The sequence below is a fragment of the Cygnus olor genome, chromosome 22 (assembly GCF_009769625.2).
Source record: "Cygnus olor isolate bCygOlo1 chromosome 22, bCygOlo1.pri.v2, whole genome shotgun sequence".
In the NCBI taxonomy this organism is placed as follows: Eukaryota; Metazoa; Chordata; class Aves; order Anseriformes; family Anatidae; genus Cygnus; species Cygnus olor.
Genome location: NC_049190.1, coordinates 5,969,743 through 5,988,910, shown reverse-complemented (window position 1 = coordinate 5,988,910; position 19,168 = coordinate 5,969,743). Strand labels below are relative to the sequence as shown.

The 19,168-nt window shown below is 45.1% G+C and overlaps 1 protein-coding gene across 8 annotated transcripts in view; it reads right to left on the bottom strand.

Annotated features, from left to right (window-relative positions):
* The window catches only part of APLP2 (amyloid beta precursor like protein 2), a 48,022-nt gene extending 29,022 nt beyond the window's left edge, over positions 1-19,000 (bottom strand). For all 8 annotated transcript variants that reach the window (XM_040534637.1, XM_040534638.1, XM_040534639.1 and 5 more), the window contains exon 1: positions 18,850-19,000. In XM_040534637.1, coding sequence (XP_040390571.1) covers positions 18,850-18,930 — 81 coding nt within the window. In that variant the 5' untranslated portion in view covers positions 18,931-19,000. The remainder of the gene's footprint in view (positions 1-18,849) is intronic.
* Between the last annotated feature and the right edge of the window lie 168 nt (positions 19,001-19,168).

The window sequence follows — 19,168 nt, the reverse complement described above, 5'->3', positions numbered from 1 at the left end:
TTTGATTTTCTGCTTTCAAGACTTTCAAAGCCTTCCCTCTCATCTTGCCTCTCATTCTTCTAGGAGAGAACTCTAATTAATTGTAAAATGCTTTTGTAATTTAAATTAAATTGGAGGTTCACAATGTGCCTCTAAGATACAATGGGTGACTAAAAACTGGCACGGCCCGAACTCCAGCATTAAATTCACAAGCTGCACATCACGAGGAAGCAGTTTTATAGATGGATGCCATCTTGGTAGCATCACTGCTGTCTGCGAGGCTTTGACCAACTCCAGGAAACAATTTTGATCCATGAGGCTGGGAGAAACAGCAGCCCAAGAGAATTATTTTAACCTGCAAAACAATTTTGCACCTTCACTAGAGCATCTCAACACTCTCGTAGCGGATGCAGTCCTTTAATCTCTTATTTCATTCTGAATTCCAGCCACAAACAACAGAGGGTATGGGAACACCCAGCCGTGCCTCTTTCAACCCACACTGAAACAAACATGAAAAAATAGCCATTTTCCTTTGCCGTCGATTTCCAGGATCTGCTAAACTTCATCACAACACAGCGTATTGAGCAGGCTGGCTATTCTGCTCACTATCAAATGCTGTTCAGGAAAGCCTTCTGGCATGCTGCTGGGGGCTTCAGAATACAGGCGGCTGGAGTTTCTTTTTTGAGCTTTCCTAATAGCACAGGTACCTGCAAAATGTCAGATGTAACTACATTCTGAATTTTCTGTGAGGTTAAACATTAGAGTAACCTCGCTATCTGATCAGATTAGCCAGAATAGGCGTCTTTATTCCAGCAGAACCAGGGTGGACAGGAGCTGAGCAGAATATCTGAGATTCACTTCTTATTTATGCTACAGAGTTCACGTAGCATATTGCTTCCAGAGAAACATTAGGAATACGCAGTATGGAAAATCCTGGTCTCCCTGCTAGCATGCACAGGGCAAACAATTGACAATGCAACAGACACCTCCCTTTGTTTCGAGCTCACTTTACATTTAGGCTTCCTCTGCAGCAACACAAGCAGATGTTTTAAAACTGAAACTTCAGCCTCCAGGATTCCCAGGCTGCTGAGGAGACCTCCGAGCATGAACTGCATCGACAGCGGCCAGAGAACACAGACCAATACGTGCCGGGGACGTTCCTGGCCTCGTAAGAAAATGCGCAGCCTTTTGCAGCATTGTCCACGGGTCAGATCAGATTTCCTGCTCGGTAGAGTTAAATACTCCACAACTGTTTGCTGCTGCACCGACAAGAAATGCCAGACTGTACTTTGAAAGATTACTTGCACTGTTTATTTTTAATTAAGTAAAGCTTCTCAAAAGAAAGACTGCTTACTAAATCATAATGTACACGAGGCATAAACCAACATGCCATCCCCATCTGGCACAGACCCCACTATCCAGATAAATTTCACTTCCCACCTTTACTTAATTAAAAAAAAAAAAAAAAGCTTTTCTGGATTTCATTAAAAAGAATGTTTCCCATTCTATCTGTAGTGACAGGGATGTCAGTGCTGCAGCTCTTCCCAGGCCTGTGGAATAACCGCAGATAGGCAGAATGTAAATTGAACTTTTTCAAGACCACTCAGGAATTCAAACAGCTCCTTTGACCCAAAAATGAGTCCTGCTACCTTATGAGCCTCCCTTTGAGCACAGCCCTTGAAGACCGCCCCTTCTAAATGTGTGTTTTGACTTTCTGCCCCTTCCTTGGCTGAAACCTGGCATGCACTTTGTGCAGGGACCTGACTGCGTCTAAGCCCCAAGTTTCTGCTGTCTGCAGGGCATACATGGGGATCCCTCCTTCCATAAGCAGAGGCCAGTCCTTTACAAAATTAAAGGCTCAAGAGATGTTTACTCAGAAACTTCACTGCTGCAGTCCGATGCAAAGCGTTCAGCTGGAGCTCTGGGGAAGAGGACGAGAAGACCCCGGCTGGAATTTGGAGCTGAGCCCCCCAGTCTCCAGGCACTGCACAGCCCTTAAACCTTACATTCATCGCCTTGAGTCTCACCTGCTAATGAACTGTTTATGGCAAACTAGGATTCAGGAAATCAACACTTGGATTAAAAACCGAGGGAAGTTGGCAAAGGGATTTTATGCACAAGAACTTCTAAACAGAATATTTGAAATTCCCCTGTATTTGGATTTATAACTTGTAAACATGAGCAGAGCCTTCAATTCGTGCTTCAGGTGGTGTTCCACACTTTGTTTTCCTTAGCTTCTCTTCCTGCTTTTATTCAGCAGATAGGTGGCTTGAACCCAGGAAGGCTAATGAATGTCTGACACAGCAGGCAGTAAATCTACAGACTAGCAGCTCATCCTAGCTCTATTGCTTTATTTTTTTTTTAAATTGCTGATAATTACAATAATGCACGTGGGCAGGGGTCCAAGACAGGAAGAATTATTGTCTGCAGGCAGATCTGGTGTGAGCTGATAATACCAGCCTGTGTTTGCTTTTGAATTTAAATGGCAGAAATCTCAGTAAAGCAGTCTTTGGCTTACTTTAACTTGCTGGAAGGGGCGGCATTCTCATCGGCTCGTCCTTTATTGACTTTTGTGGTAGAGAATCCTGCACCGGCCAAAAACTGGAAACCAATGCAGGAGCTGCAGCGCTGGCCTGGGTGCAGTTTATATTTAGATCCCCGCTGTCGGTGGCTAACACGCAGCCTTGGACGCTCGGAAGTTCCGTGACAATAACCCATGCACTTTCAGATGTGCTGACAGCAGCCGTAGCACTGCAAAGACCCAAACAGCGCTGAAGCCTGGAGCATTTTCTACTGCTTCTGCGCCTTCCTCCGCCTTTCTGCAGAGGAAGGGGGAGATTCCACGTACCTGTGACTCACGGGCAGCCTTTCTGCCCTTGGAATTTGTACTAATTACACAGCAGATTATCCTCCCCCCCCCACCCCCAGTTTATCATGCTCCACAAACCAAGCCTTGGTGAGTCACCGGGCAGATAATCTGCTGTCAGACATCTGCGCCGTACAGATAGGGGAAGTGGCACCGCAGGCAGCGTGGCTCCTCGCAGGGAGCAGTGATCCCACCCAGCAAAGCCAGGATTCGGGGCAGGCCTGGCTCCCCGAGGCCGGTTGTGTAACACGGCCGCCTTTAGCATCACCTCTTCTAGCCCTGGAGAGGCAAAGTTCAGAGCGACTCGGCTGGAACATTCCCTGAGCAAACGGCACTGCACCCAGGGCCGCGGCCTTTAAACAGACCGATTGGTAGGCCTCAAGCTTTCAGCGCTACGGCTTGTGCGTAATGGCTGCGGCCCGAACAGCTTCCCACAGAGCTATCCTACGAATACAGGGCGTGGAGAAGAGATGGGCAGCACTGCGACCCCGCCAGTGACCCGAAGGCAGCACACAGAAGGGTCCGGACACGTGAAATCGGCCAGGCCACCTTCCGCCAGGCACAAGAGCCCCAAGGACAAGCTTCATGCAAACTGCTTCATGGCTGCACTCACGGCCACCTCCTGCCTTTTTGCAGCAAAACAAAGCAACAGGGCTATTTAAAGTGCCTTTTTCTGGAGCGATTCTAAGTCATATCGCAGCACACGCAGGCGGGACCTATTTATTACTGGGCTAAACTGAGGCACAAAGTCAAGTGACTCGCCTAAGGTCAGCCGTCAGTGGGCGCAGGCTGGATTAATCCCCAGCCCCTCCTTGCTCCAATCTGTGCCATCATACTGCCTTGCACAGCAAGACTAATTACTGCTTTCCCACTTGAATTATTTGGGCATCTGAACCACGGAGACTCAAGATGTCCAGTTATCTTGCCAGTAAATGAAAGCTTCGGTGCAAGTTTATGTTTTCACATACACTAAAAACCTAGGAAAGAAGAAGGCCGTGGGGAACACACCGCATGGCTGCGAGCACAACTCTGTACTGGTTTTTACAGAGCCAGGTTGGAGATGGATTGCAAACCAGGAGATGTCTAAGAGCACACAGATGGGAAATCCTAAAGCCTGCAGGAGCTTCCTCAATCTCAATCCTTCCTCAAAGGCCACAGAGAGACCAGGACGACTTTGCCTTCCTGGACAACTGGAAGACTCCAAAAACTGCAAAATACTGTGCAAGAAGAGTGGCCACAGTTTAATCCTGTTTCACTTTATTTAGGAAAAGAAAAAGCACTTAAGTCTCTTTTCAGATCTAAATTTCATTACTGAGCTGGCTGCTAGCACGGACTATTACTGTTAATAGCATAAAAGCTTCACTGACACCAGCACTACATGAGAAGTATTGAGACGTGCTATTTTATAAGTAACTTCTCTGCGCAGTTTAATAATGAATCCTTTCCATCTTAAGGCACTTTAGCCATGTAAGAGTTAGTGAATATAACCACAGAAGTAACTAGGACGCAGAGATTCAATCACAGGAGTAACTAGGATGCAGAAGGTCCGTAATACACAGGAAAGTACAATTACAAAATCTTTCATCACTTCAAAACAGAATGTTCATTCCAAAAGTAACTTCCAGACCGATGCTCATCACGAATCACAGACATGCACTTGTCCAAGTTTTCCTAGTGGACAAAACTGGCAGAAAGGAGACCGAGAGAAGAATTTATTATCATCAAGCAAGCAAAAGCTAACAATTAAACTGCCGATGCAAACTGATCTAGCATTCCAGAGGAAAAATAAATTGTAAAAGAAATCAACACAAATATTTGTTTTAGAGACCTCAGAAGCTCGCTGGGAGCTTCACAAAAAAAGCCTGCAGAGGAGACCACTGCAGGAACCTGTGGTTTCTCAGCCTAACCATGCTCCTCACCACTCAGATGTCACGAGATAACAAGGCTGCACAGATTGTGTTTTTATCTGCAACACAAATATCCAAGAAGCCAGCAGGAAATTGAAGAGCATATTTTAATAGAGCATCAAGAATTTGACGTGGCAAGGAAAAATACCTGGAAAAAAAAATTGCAAGATAAAGGGAAGATAAGTGGGAATTTTGCAGTGCAGGCTTACGTTGGTTTCAGCCATTTGTGAGCTCAAGTTTACCTCCCTTTATGGACGTCGTTCAGCATCACAGATTGGCTATTTGCGTGCACAGACTGCAGATGTTTTGGAACATGATAAAATGCTCACTTGGTATCTTAAAGTCCTGCAATTAGGTGACAAGTTAACTTCCTTTGGCACGCAGGAATAATTCCACAGGAAGTCCTCGAACCACGCTGAAGCTCTGCAGGTTGTGTTGCTGGCTTTCCACCCGCAAATTCACAATCTTCTGAAAAACACGTTAATTGGTAATCCTGACATACACACAGTTCAGATGAAACTTCAAATCTGGAAGGGGAAATCATGAGGTTTTTAAGTGCTGGCTGTCCAAGCCACTCTAATGACCATCTTTTAAGAATAGGAATCCCACGGCTCAAATACAGGGCTGCTCTCAACTTTGCAGTTGCTCCCCGAGCTTTGCCAAGTATTTGCTGATCCAGACCAAAATCAACATGTTACCAAACTAATTATGGAACAGCCTTGCTGTTTTTCAGCGTCCAAACTGAGGGTATATTTATCCTTAAAACTTTTAAGGTTCTGTCAAAGGTAGGGGTTAATTCTATAAATTACAGGCCTATGAGAGTAAGTCAGCAGTTAGCAGATATTACTGAGATGGGGTAAATTAGCTCTTACGAAATATATTTAGAAAATAATGCAAATTGGGATCTTAAAACAAAAACAACTCCCCACACGCCTTCCCACACACCTCTTCCTCCTACTGTTATTTATTCTAAGAACTGCTTATGGCTGAGCATCTTTCAGGCAGCACCTTGTATCAGTGCTCGCATACAAAACAAAATCCTTTAAGAATATTTAATGTGCAGGGGCGTAGAAAGCAGCACTTTAAAAATCTTCGTATTTGCTGCTTAAAGATTCCCACACTGATATTCTCAGTTTATTCAGCTACAGTAAATAATATTTTTTTTCTTGAAGACAAAACCTCAATGCCCTAAGAAAGTTTAGTTTGCATTTAAGCTGCTCATTAGGAAAAGTTCCTACCACTTATGGGTAAAAAAAAAAAAAAAAAAAGGGGCAAAAGAATTACTTTAGCAAACCCATCTCAACTTCTCACATAAAAACAGCCCTTCAATTTTCCTGACTGCAGTTATTTTTGATCCCAGTAAACAGCAACAAAACTGATGAAAAGCTGCCAGTTTCCTTCCACTAATACTGGCAAACTGGAGTTCAGCAAACAAGCATGCAAGAGCAGGGTTGTGTGCTGGGTTTTTAGTTTTTTTTGTTGTTTGTTTGTTTAAAATAAAAGCCAAACACTTAAGTAGCAAAAAGGCTGAAGAGCAGGAAGACAGCTTGGAGCAACACAGCTCAATTCCAGCAGCCAGACAGTGGAAGTTTATTTGTTTATTTCTACGTTTGTCACCCCAGAGCCACACATCTCTGAAGCATCCCATTACTAATGGCAGAATTTAGGCTGGAATCTCACAACTTACTTTCTTCTTTCAAAGTGCAGCATAAAACGGGAACTCCAGCCCCTAAAGCTCCCACCCCCAGATTTAGCAACCTAACACAATAGAGAGGTCAAATGGCAAAGAGCCTTTTGAAGTACCCCTGAAGTTTTGTCAGCTGCTGGGTCACAGAAAGTGAAGAAAGGACCTCAGTAATGGCTTAATGGATTTCAGTCTTTTACTCTTTGAAAGCAATCCTGACTAATTTAGTAGCATTTTATTTCTAAAGCATTAATTTATCAGCCGGGGCTTAATAGTCACAACGTCATATCGTAGCTAAGCCAGCATACAGAAACTCTAATGGATGTATTAAACAGTTCCTTTAAGGGAAGCAACAGACCTCTACTTAGAGTAACTGCTTAATGCTATTAGAAAATTAAGCAGTAATTTATAGCACGGCCTAAAGCTGGTGAGGTTCAGATCCCCTTTACCGATTTTGCTGATCCAGAAAGTAAAACCAGTTCAACAGAAGTTAGCACAGAGCCTCAAATATGTCAAGGCTGCTGTTCTGCAAGAGTTAACTGACTCTGCATGTTGCACAAGCACACCTGACCTCCATGGTTTTATAGGTCTTGGGCCTACTGAGCTCTATCAGATTGTGAAGCATTAGAAGGAAACAAACAAAATGGGAGAACTGACTTTCATGTATGATAAAATGAGATTTCAACTTTTGTTATCAATTTCTTCCTGCTTTCAGCAGGAAGAAGGAACTCACTGTACACCGATACCCTATTTCCTCGAGGTTTCCTCACACACTTCCTACAAATTTTCAAGGTAGGTGTTAGAGAGCAGTGCTCTTTTTTTTTTTTTTTTTTTTAAACTTGAGCTGCAATTAAATACAAGATGGGTGGAAGAAGTGGTTAGATACTGCAGCTGCATACTTCTGCTGCTTAGCTCTTGGACAATTTTTTAAGAAATACAACACTTCAGTAAGGTCTTCCAGCACAAAACCATTATGAGCCAAAAGCTTTATTACAAAGCTGGAAGCAAAATCACCCATTCCACATCAGCGGGGGAAATCAGCCTTTGAAAAAGAACAGGCAGAACAGTTTTAGCCGATCTAGTTATGCCTTCAGGAACAGCAGGCAACATACACTGAGAACTCCCATCACCTCCAGAGAAGTTCCTCTTCAAGGTCTCCAACAGGGAGCACTACTTTTTTAAATTTTTTTCCCAGAATACACCGTTTAACTCTTTATCCAGTCTGACCATCCAGCAGCAAAACTATTTTTTTGGCCTAAAGATTTAGCATCCTCCAGCTGCAGGAACAGCAAAGAAAAAACTTCAAGCCGCGTTGCTCTGAACACGAGGATTCCCAACAATTCTCTGTTTCCAAGTAGCCTTGGAAAAGGCTATTAGCAGAAAGGGACTGTTTACTTTTTCTTGCAGAAACTTTTTTGCCTGCTCAGATGCTCTTGTCCAACACTTGAGTGCATTTATCTCTGCTGAGAGCCAGCAGAAAGATATAAAAGGTCGGCTGTCACAAGCAAGTTTTACTTTCTTTGACCCTACAAGCAGATACGGACGGCAACAGAAATGCTGACTTAACACATAAATCCCATCACTAGGGCGGCGATTGGAGGGAAGATTGATCTGAGTATTGATGCAATAGGCCACTCACCATTTTCCTAGCCATAGGCTGAGTAGCTTCAATAGAGTTTTCTCAAAGTCAAAGGCTGAAAATGTTGCACAGAGTTCTCACCCCTGGGAGCGGTGGTTCTGTTTTTCATTAGTTGACTTCAGACATGGCCCAACAAGGCTTTTGATAACTCAGACACATGGCTGTGCGGGTATCTCAGCAGCAGCCTCACCACAATCAGGCAAATCACGGTGGTGGATTTGCCCTATGGAATGTATTCAGATGCCCCACATCGTAAGAAATCAGCCCTTGAGAAAGAGCCGTGTTGAAATAGTAGCTTGATGATGCAACAGCACCAGGCAGCCAGAAATGTCTCATTCTAATAGCCTTATTTTGGATAAATAAAAACCCTCGTGGGCCCCAGTGAGCTCCTTCCAGTCTAGGTCTCATCGTGGCTGCCTCTCCACGCAGCCGTCAGCTAACCTATCCAGCAGTGATCCCAGTGCTGGCTGAACTCATGTCACGAGCTTGGGGACAGCCAGAAGATTCTGAGAATACTTCACTGAGAAATTTTGTATCAGACTGCAAATACACACCAGTTGGAGTAGAGGAAAATGGGCAGAAATAATAGCTGCTGTGTCGAGGCTGCATTGCAATTCTAAAGCCTGGACAGCAGCAATGAATGTCCTAACAGTAGAGCTGCACAACTCCAGTTCAGATCATCTGTGTTTTGACAGTTATACATGTCAATGAAAGGGACAGGAATATTTGCATAGCAGCTGGAATACCAAGCACAGTCCTCTTCGTTGACGCCACTCTTTGTTCCCAAGGTTAGTTCTCATCACTCCAGGACTTATCCTAACAACTAACCTACAGCTAAGCACACAATTTTAAGTTTCACTCAGGAGCCTAGGTGCTTCAGAGGGGCTCCAACTATCCGTTCATACACAGAAGAAAAAAAGCAAGAGTGTCTGTGCAAACACCAACAGACTGAGTGTTTCTGTATGCAAACTCAGCACCAGTTTCATCCTTCAGCAACACGAGCATTTGAAATTCAGCTAAAGACGTTCACATCCTGATGCATTCCAATGGATTGCACCACTCTGGCATGTTCAGTCTGTATCTTTATTTCATACTTTATATGACACGTGACGCATTTCGCAGCTTAATGACTGTTTTGATCCTCTTCATCACTGAAGAACGTCATCTTAAATGGGATGTAGGTACATATCGTTACGTGAATGCTGCTCAGACAGGTATTTGAAGAGATATTCCATGCCCCAGAAGTCCTTCCAAAGCAAATACTATGAAACAAAAACCTCTGCTTTACAGATGTGGAGTATTTAAGCTATCTGCTATAAAGAGTCAAAAATGACCAGCCCCCTGTTCTGGCCTAAGAAGCAGCTTACAGGCAGGTCAGGAGCACTGTCTTAAAGTAGTAGCAACGTACCTCAAAGCCAAAACCATGGGAATTGCTGCTGGAAGTTCAGCTCCAAACAGCTGTGCACGTCCTAGACAGTCAACCTTGCTGCCAGCAGTAGCTAAATGTTTGTTATGCCCTCGGTTTTACCATCAAGATAGATTTAATAATCACAGGCTATTAAATACAATAACAGAACAGTTTGAGTACAGCTATCAGCCACTTACATAGTGACGAATAACAATTTAACTTTTTGCAAAAATCTTTAAAGATAGTGACAGGAAATACAAAAACCCAAATCGAAACCAAGGGCAACAAGGCAAATGAAGCAAAGTCATCGTTTCTTTTGCCTTAAAAAAAAAGGCCATTTAGAGTCTTAGCAAGCAGTGCTCCCAGTCCTTCTCTTCCACAGTACACATGAAGCTTGCAGCCCAGTTTGTGGATATCTTCACAGCATGCTTCTCCGGAGCAACCAGTTCAGCTGTTTGCATACACCTAACTAACAAGTACGCCGCTGGCCTTTTCAGAGCTGTAATACCCTTGAAAAACATCAGCAGCTATTACAAAAGGGCCACAATGATCCATTCTAGTCAGTGCCCTGCAATGAAAAAGGGAATTAACATGCTACGGATGCCCTGTGGAAAACCTCCCATGTGGTTATACTTTGAAAAGTGTTCTTCACACCACACTAATTCCCGTGTGGAGCAAGGTCCAAAGCTTGCTTAATGTAACCGAGGAAAACAAATCCATCCAAACCCAGGAATTTCAGCCTGGACTTCAAAATGCCTTTTGTCTGTATCACAGGTTTTACATTTAAGCAAATCTGAAAGAAGATTTCCTGCTGCCTTAACAGCCCTGGTGCATTAGGAATCCAGCTCTTCTCGTTAGTCTCCCTTGGAGTCATGATGCTGAGCGAAGGAGAGATGGCAAAAGGCCTCCGAGGTGATCGGCTGGTGGGCGTTTATTTATTTCTTTGTCTCTTACCCTGAGAACTGAAGGCGTTCTGAGGCAAGATGCAAGCATTGAAAATGAAGGATTCGCTTATCCAAAACATTATGCATAAAAGCAGTACTAGGGATTCAGACATAAATAATACATGTCAGCTGTTGCGATTAGTGTAACTCAGACACTTTTTTTTTGAACATGCATACAATGAAAAGACTGATACAAGGACAAGCATGCAGCCAGGAGGTGGGGAATCCAAATCCCTCACAAGCTGTGACTTAGCCCATACAGCCAGCCGTGGACAACACAGGGTTACAGCAGCACAAAATATTACATTGCATGGAGCCTGCACTCTGGCAGGCCATTCATCTTCTGCCTCTGTTATTGGTAAATTGCTTCCGAGAAAGCGTCTGTTGCCCTAAACAGAACATCCACATACTGACTAGCTTTGTTGCAGAGCAAGTACTGATGCAATTGAAGAAGCCAGAATTTACGAGGAGCCTTATGGCAGAAGGTGGAGGGGACGGGGGCTGCACCGCTGCGGTGGACACTGCAGAGCCACCATGGATGTGCTGCTGCCGTCCTGCGCCCCTGGTCGGGGAATCACTTGGACGCTCTGGGGACGGGCTCTGGCCCCTCGCCAGTCCAGAGCAGCACGGACATTCATGTCCAAAGCAGATCTCCAACACACCAACACATTTCAAAAAACAAAATCATGATTTGCTGGCTGGCTACCAAGGAAAAGCCTTCGCCACTGCTCGACACTGCCAGTACCAATGCTACAGAACCCTACTTCAGGACTCTGGAAATTAATGACCTGTCTGAAACCCTGCACCCCAAACTACCTGGAGGCTCTTAGTCCTATTCCAAGAGTCATGAACATTGTGCTCCATTCAAGAATAACAACTGGTTTCCATGATAATGTGCACCCTTAACAATTTGTCTCCCTTTCTCCTGGAAGGCAGCAACATTTAGCAAATGCGTGAGCACTGCCACGCACCCTACATTGAGGGTTAATTTCTGGCCAGGACTGTTGCACAGGCTAACGTGCTTAGCTTGGATCTCGACATTGTTTCATTCTTTTGGGTTTCTAAACGTGTATGTGATCTTGCTACGTAAAATGAAGCAGACATCAAATTCAATTTCTTCAGCAAGGGCTTTGATAAATTATGCAGAGAAAGATTCGCGTTCAAATGCCGATATACTCGCTGGGAACTCAAACCACAGGTTTGAATCAACATTTTGCATTTAATCTTTTGAGAGGAATACTTAGCAGATTAAAGCAAATCTGCCCCTCTCTATTTCAGGCCACTATTATCGTAAGACGACCAGCGTAAGAAGTCAGCCAGCCCGCAACCAATGCTCGGTATTAGTGAATTAGTATAATTCGTGCAGATTGCTCTAGGACTACTTTTGGCAAGTTATTAGTCCCAATATGAATGGGAAAAGATTAAACACCAACAAAAAGACCTACTACTTAGACGTAGCAATGTGTCAGACCAAGTCCAAAACCATATCGAGAATTTGGTGATTAAAAGCTTTATACTGGAGGCTACCATACGTCTAAGCAGAAACCAGCTTCTTTTGTGAATATGCAATCCAAATCCGCTTGAAATCCAGCATGAGTGCATAATGTTTATTGTAACAGATGGCACGGGCAAGATTTTTCTTTTTGTTGCTGTCACTTCACACTACGCAATGACATCATAATTAGCGGGATTCGTCAGCCCAACATCCAAAACAAAAGGGACAAAACTTTTGGCAGGGAGCTGGATCTAAAAATAACGTACAAGCCCTTACAGAGAAACCCAAAAATTAAAAATGCAAATGTCTGGCTTTTGATTTAAGCATCTCAGTATTGAAGTTAACATAGGGCAACTCCCAGAAAATACCAAGTAGCTCACCAAGCCTCTGGTCCATCCTTGCAAGAACATCATCAGAAGATGATTTTTGAGGTCTTGGCACTATTGCAGTGCTTTGAGGTGGTGGATTAAACAACCCAAGCACAACAACAATGTGAGAAAATGCATGCCTGTTAGACTAAAAAGTTAACAGAAGAATATCTTTCTTTAGTGCAAGAATTAAAAAATCACTGGCCAACACCTCAGAACATATCAGAATCTCAAAAATACAACCTAATCAGTGAGTGTTTGGTTGTAAAAACAGACCTAAATGACTAAGGGCGCTTCCAAGGTTAAACACTACTTTTATTTAAACACTTCTGGTGTGGCTGGTTGTCAGCCTGCCTGATGTGATCAGCAAGGAGTCTTCAGTAAGGAGATGATAATTAGCTACTCATAAATGGGAACTTCACTAAGTACCAATCTACTGTTACAGGAAGGAGGAACAAGGCCCCAGCTGCTCCGTCTGTGTGCATCTCTCTCTCCATGTCCTTGACCTGAATCAGACTATACTTCTGACTGCTGTAATTTTGTTAGAGAGAAGCTTACTGTATGAAATTACTTAAATGCATCCCTGTCACTGAGCCAAAGCCTGGGATCCCAGCGCTGAAGCACAGTTATCGTCCGTGCAGCACCTCAGCGCGATACCCGTACGAGGGAGGCCGCAGACAGCGGGGTGAGCCGTATCACTACCTAGGACTCTGTGCCTTGGCAGAGTTCGGACACGTGAAGCTTTACCAAGGCAGCCAGGGAAGAAGGGTCAGCTCCAGCACCTCCGTTCTTTGTTTATTTTTTCCAGGCTGCATCTAAATGATGCGGGTAATTGTTAAGCCCTGCGTATTTGGTGCCTCGAAAAAGCTCAAAGTCATCATTTCATAACGATTTTCAGTTAGTCTCAAAACACAGAAAAGCCATCTGAGCCAAACAATTATTGATTTCGTCTCCTCTGTAAACTTCTCTGAACTCATGTGCCGCATGGAATAGCGACCTCAAGCCCCCTTGGTAAACTAAAGGGCCTGTACAGCCCCAGCGGCCTGCTGCGCTGCTCAGCTGCACGGGAATCCCAGCAGCCAAAATCTTCCAAGGTTCAGATGATGAACCCCCAGAAGGGCACCCTTAAACGAGATCGATTTAAACTCTACAGCCAGACACTGACCAGCAGGCTTGAAATCCAAGACTTCCCCAAAACTACTGCTAAAAATTACTGCAAGGCCTAACACGGTTCTGTAGAGAAAAAAAAATAGGGAAAAAGCACCTCAGGCGAAGCCATTATCCTTGCAGTCAACACACCAACATCGTGGGAGCTGAACAACAAAAATTCTCAGGCTATTCTGTCAGTAGGCCAGGAGAGATCAAGTATTGATCTCTAAAATGGATAAAGAAATACATGTTCAGGCATCAGGACTGCCTGCAGCAGAAAACAAAAGACTACACGGACCATGCCTCATCCACGAGGGTGCTTTCACTATCGGTTCTCTCCCCGTGAAACACAGAGAATGAGGACGTGATTTGATTTTCCAAGAAAAATGGAAAGTGAGATCAGACATCGGACGCCACAGACAGCGGCCCCGCATGACTCCGCGCACTGGTCAGGAGACAGCACGCTGCTGGAGGTACTAAGGCTCTGCAGTGCCTCAATTCCTGCAAGAGCATGATCATTGCTGACAGCACAGAAAACAACAACCAAACATTATAACGAGGTTTAATGCATATATGGGTTGATCCCTCAAAAATAACGAAGGTATTCTTTTCCCCGCTGGCTATACACAGAACAACCGCTGTAATGCTTGGTGATGAAGCGCTGGTAAGCAGCTTAGCTGCATGCGTTTCTGATCAGGTGGACACCTGATTACGTAAAAAAGCCGAGCAGGCTACATTTTGTGCTAGAAAGATTAGTTTAACACCATTTGCAGAAGATTACCACTTTGATCATTTGTCTCAAGTTGGAGGTTAAAGTTTCACAAATGCAGACAAAGATGAAGTTTTGAATATTAAAATCAGCCCAATGAGACTGCAGAGCAAGCATTATGACTCACTGACCATCGTAGAGCCATGAAGAAAAAGTGAATTTAACTTCTCTTCTCTTTTCTATGGGGATTTTTCATGTTCTCATATGGGGCAGGAGAGTTAAGTACATATTCCTGACTGTTTCCTTAACTGAAAAGAAGCTGAACAAGTTAAACAATTGTTATCCATATGCAAAATCTAACTGGGGAGTTAGTTGTTCACCACTGCAGGAATTCATAAATTGAAAGTGCAACCAACTTAAGAAATTACTAAAAAAATAAAAATAAAATCCATCTGTTTTCCCTGAAATGCACGTTTCCTTGTGCACAGGCTCTCAAGAATGAAGGTTCATTTGGTTTTCCCCCTTGTAGCACCCAACTTAAAGCATAACTTGTCCCACTGACATAACGGTGGTAATGTGATGAAGTTACCTTCTAGCCCACAGTATCCAGAATAAGAAGCCACTGTGTGTCATTTTGGATAAACCACAGTAAACAGAAGCCTGATGATTTATTCCATTCACTAAATAAAGATGTATATCTGGAGGAGTTGCTCTGACTTTACACAGTGCTGTCAATCCACGTCCTCTCCTCACAAACCTGAGATTTAATGGCACAACTCCTTCCTGTAGACAATGGAAACTCAAAACTGCAATACAAAATGCAAATAGCCTATGTGCCTCGCAGGCTCCATTTAAGGTTAAACCAGTGATAGGACGTGCCATTTGCCTGTCACTGCCATTAGCAGTGACAAACTCACTGCTAGCAGAGGAATCGAAGCATGCCCATTATGGGCACAGACAACACTTTTGGAGAAAAAAGGGACAATCTTGTAGAGCTGAGTACAGTTCTGAAGTAGGAGCCTTACCAGAGTGGTTTATAGGCCATTGCAAGTATCTGAAGTACTCCAATTAAGAGCCAGCACCATCTTAATTTAACGAGATTTCGGGGCACTGACTGCATGAACTAAATTTAAAAGAAAAAAAATCAATGGCAGTAAGCTTTACTGCATGTAAGCAACATGAGAGCAAACAGCTGAAGGATTACGTCCATTTATACACCCTAAAGCAGTCAACAAGAAGATTCTGAGATGCTAAAGTGCAGAAAGCAGCTTTCTTGTTCTACCAAGAAAGGAATAGCTGGGGATACCATACTCCTTGTATTTTCAGCTGAAGAACAAGGTTATGGTTTAAGCACATTTGTACAAGCAGATGCTACAGTCAAAATAACTTATGTTTACAAGATTGAGTCCATACGCCTCCAGAAGACACATACAATGGAAAAAAGCAAAGGCAATTTTTTTACAAGCAAAATCTAGAGAGGAGCATGACATACACAGAACAGGCACTATATTCTTTCTTTCTTGCACTATAAGGCACTGGAGAAGGTGCAATATATAACAAAACTCAAATGCAGCTTAAGCTACCACCCATACAACAGATTTTGAATAGCTCTCAGGTGCTGCAATGGACATTAATAACAACAAAAACACTTAATCCAAGGTAGAGAGATAATAACACCTAAATAACACATAAGAGAGGTCATAAACAAGATGCCCTCCCACGTCTAGCACAAGGAGAGCTGAAGGCCTTCTCCGAAGAGCAGGGCTTACCTTCACGTAGCCTTCTACAATGCAGCAGAAATTCCAGAGCCTCTCTGCAATACCAGCTGCCCACTTGATTCGCTTTATTTCCTTACACGCATCTCTGCCCCTGCGAAGCTCTGCTTTAGGCTTAAATGAGGCACTGCATCTAATTGCTTTCATACGAAAGTATATTTCCTAACACTTACTGGGAAGTGAAGTTGTGGGAACTGAAAGCAAACTAAAGGCCACGTTCAAGACTGGAATTTTACTGAGCTGTTTCTACTCAGGACTTCAACACAGAAGTGGAAATTTCCCCTAGGTGGAGTTCTTTGTTCAATGCAGCAGGCAATTAGAAGTCCCTAAGGTCTGCAGAAATGGCACACGACTGATATTTTTGTTAGTGAGAATTTAAACACACCATATAAAAATAACAAGAACTGCACAATTCTGATGCAAGACAGCATGTTGTTTTTCTCACCCCAAATCTTGGTCATTTGAGGCAGACAGGTAACAGAAACATTCAAGATAGCTTTGGAGAAAGACCACTCAAAAAAAAATGAGATTAAAAAAAAAGGCAGTATCAAGTCTGCATTGCTCAGATTCGATTACACAAAAAGGTCAAGTGATAAAAAAGAAACTTTGCATCTTTAAAGGCCTTGAGGGCACAGCACAAGTAGTTGATCATTGGAATACAGATCAAATTAGAATAGATTTATTTTCTTTTTTCAGTCGGCATCAGTGAACTATTTGAAGTTCTCCTAGATTTCACAAGCAAAACACAACAGTCACTGAATTCGAATACATCCTTACGACATGCATTGCTCTGGGAAGAAAAACCCATTATTCTGCTGGGTATCCGTGCTTTCTCTGAGCTCTTATATTCAAATTCATTTGAAGAGAGGCTGTCAGAGGTTATCTGCCAGCACCACGATCTGAAAGGGAGACTGTCACCAGCGACAAGCCCCAGTAAACGCCCTATTCAAAGGTTTATCCGCCAGTAATTAAAAAATAAATAAATCTGCCACTCCCCTTCCCCCATGCATGGAAGAAAGAAAAACAAATTGTAGTCGATAAGAAGATTACCGGGTGTTCCAGGGACAGGGACTGGTAGCCAAGATAATCGAGCAAAAGAAAATCCACCTAATGGGACCGTGCCAATTCAACTAAACTAATAAATACAGACAACGCTATGTATTTTCCTTAACTCTAGTACACTTTCAAATGTCTTTTTGATTTTTAATCAATCACTTATACATTTTTCATCACATTACCTGGTATCCTCCAGTAACGATGATGAAAACAAGAACAATAACCATTTCACTTCCTAAGCTCTGCGTCAAGATAATATTCTGGAAAAAAATTTGGCAGCAAGAAAGACTCGAGAGCTGCAGCTCCCCACGGACAAGACAATGGTAGAGGATGCAGTATAAATAAAAAAAAAAGAATTAAAATGTCACAACTGACATTTTGTGTCAGCAGACCAAGGAGGCTGTCATGCCTTTGGAGGATGCGGATGCTGCGGCAGGAGCAGATCGCGCACACACCTCCGAACACCGGCAGCCCGCCGCACCAGTGCGGCCCCAGCCTGGTGCTGATCTGTGTCAGCACGCACCGGCCTGCCGCAGCCTGGGAGCGAATCCATAGCCCCTGAACCCAGCCCCGCTACAGGCACGGCGATCCGCTGAGAAAGGAGGCAGGAACCATTCCGGGTGCATCCTCTTCCAGCAGCTCAGCACCCCACACCGCGGGGCTGCCAGGTGGGTGACGCCGGTGCGCTCCCCTCGGTGCCAAAACCTTCACTAATCCCATTCTGAATCCCGGGCTCCGCTTCTTCAGCTGGACTCAAGGCTTTAGAATAAAATTACGGCTAGGTTTGTTTCCCGAGGAGGAAGTCGGCTTTTTGAAAGGCAAGTCCGTGAGCAAGTGCAGCCTCCAGAAGGGACATGCCACTAGGAGCTGAATTTGTCTCGGATATGCCAGAGGAAGTGACCTACAGCTGGAGGAGTTTCTCAACAGGTGCAGGAGATCAGATTGGCGTGGCCACCACCCAGGACAGTCCCCCGCCACCAAGGCAAGAGCACGAAACCTGACCGTGGCATCAGCTGGGGTCCCTCGGACCAGCCCTGCTGAGCCTCGGCATCATCCCTGCAGGATAACCTCAGCGCAACTTTTTCCCAAGAGGATTATTGCCTCGTTCCACTGATTTACAGCAATCTAACAGAAACACCAGTAAAAATTAGGCGGAATACTATTCCTTGGCAACGGCTGAATAAGAGGGCAGAGCGAAAGTCCTGGGCTAATTTCACACAAGACGCAAAATATTAAAGGGCCGTGCTTATCACCGGTTGGTAACTAACAGCTCGGGGCTTGCAATTTTTGCATCGCACCGAGGCAGATGTTCTGCTTAACCAAGCCCGTTACATTTTAGGCCATCCACCAGTAGCCACAACCCGTCCCCTACCCGTCCCTGAACAACGCAGAGCCCCCGCAGGACGATGTGGCGGCTCTGCCTTTCCGACCAGCGGTCAGGCGTGGTTTATTAAACTCTATTTACTCGCAGCGCTGGGAGCTGGGCGCACACTTTGCTCTTTGTTTTGCTGGTTCGCTCCGATAGATCTCGCAGCATCCAGGTTTTAATGGCCACGATTCCTTTCCCTACCCACCCCGCGCAGATAGATTATATTAAGTTTTTATTTTCAGGGCAGCTTCCCTCCCCGAATTACCTCTACGTGTAAAGTTGCATTTCTGCAAACGGGAGCCGCAGCACTCGAGCAGGACCGCATAAAGCACGCCCTTTAAGCCCAAGCATCGCTCCCAGCCCCACGGTGACGGCGCACACCGGGGGATTTACGGGGCTCCCCCACGCAGGCAGCACCCCCAGCCCGTTCCTCCCCCGGGGGCTCGCCCCCCGCAGCCCCGCTCCCGCCCGGGGGTTCCCCCCGCGGCACCCCGCACCCACCTCGATGTAGCCGGCCAGCGCGGCGGCGGGGCCGGCGAGCCCCAGCAGGAGCAGGAGGGGGAAGCGCCGCGCCGAGCCCATCGCCACCGCCAGCCGCCGCCCGCCACCGCCGCCCCGGCGCTACTGCGGCCGCCGCGCCCCCCCCGCGGGACCCGCCTCGCCAGGCCCCGCCCCGCGGAGCTGGGCCCCGCCCCCGCCGCGCCGCCCGGCCTATCGCAGGGAGAGGCGCCGAAGCGACGGCCAATGGACGCGGGGCGGAGGCGGGGCGGTACGCTCGGGGGAGGAGGGGGTGGAGCCGCGCTGGGCTCAGCCAATAGGA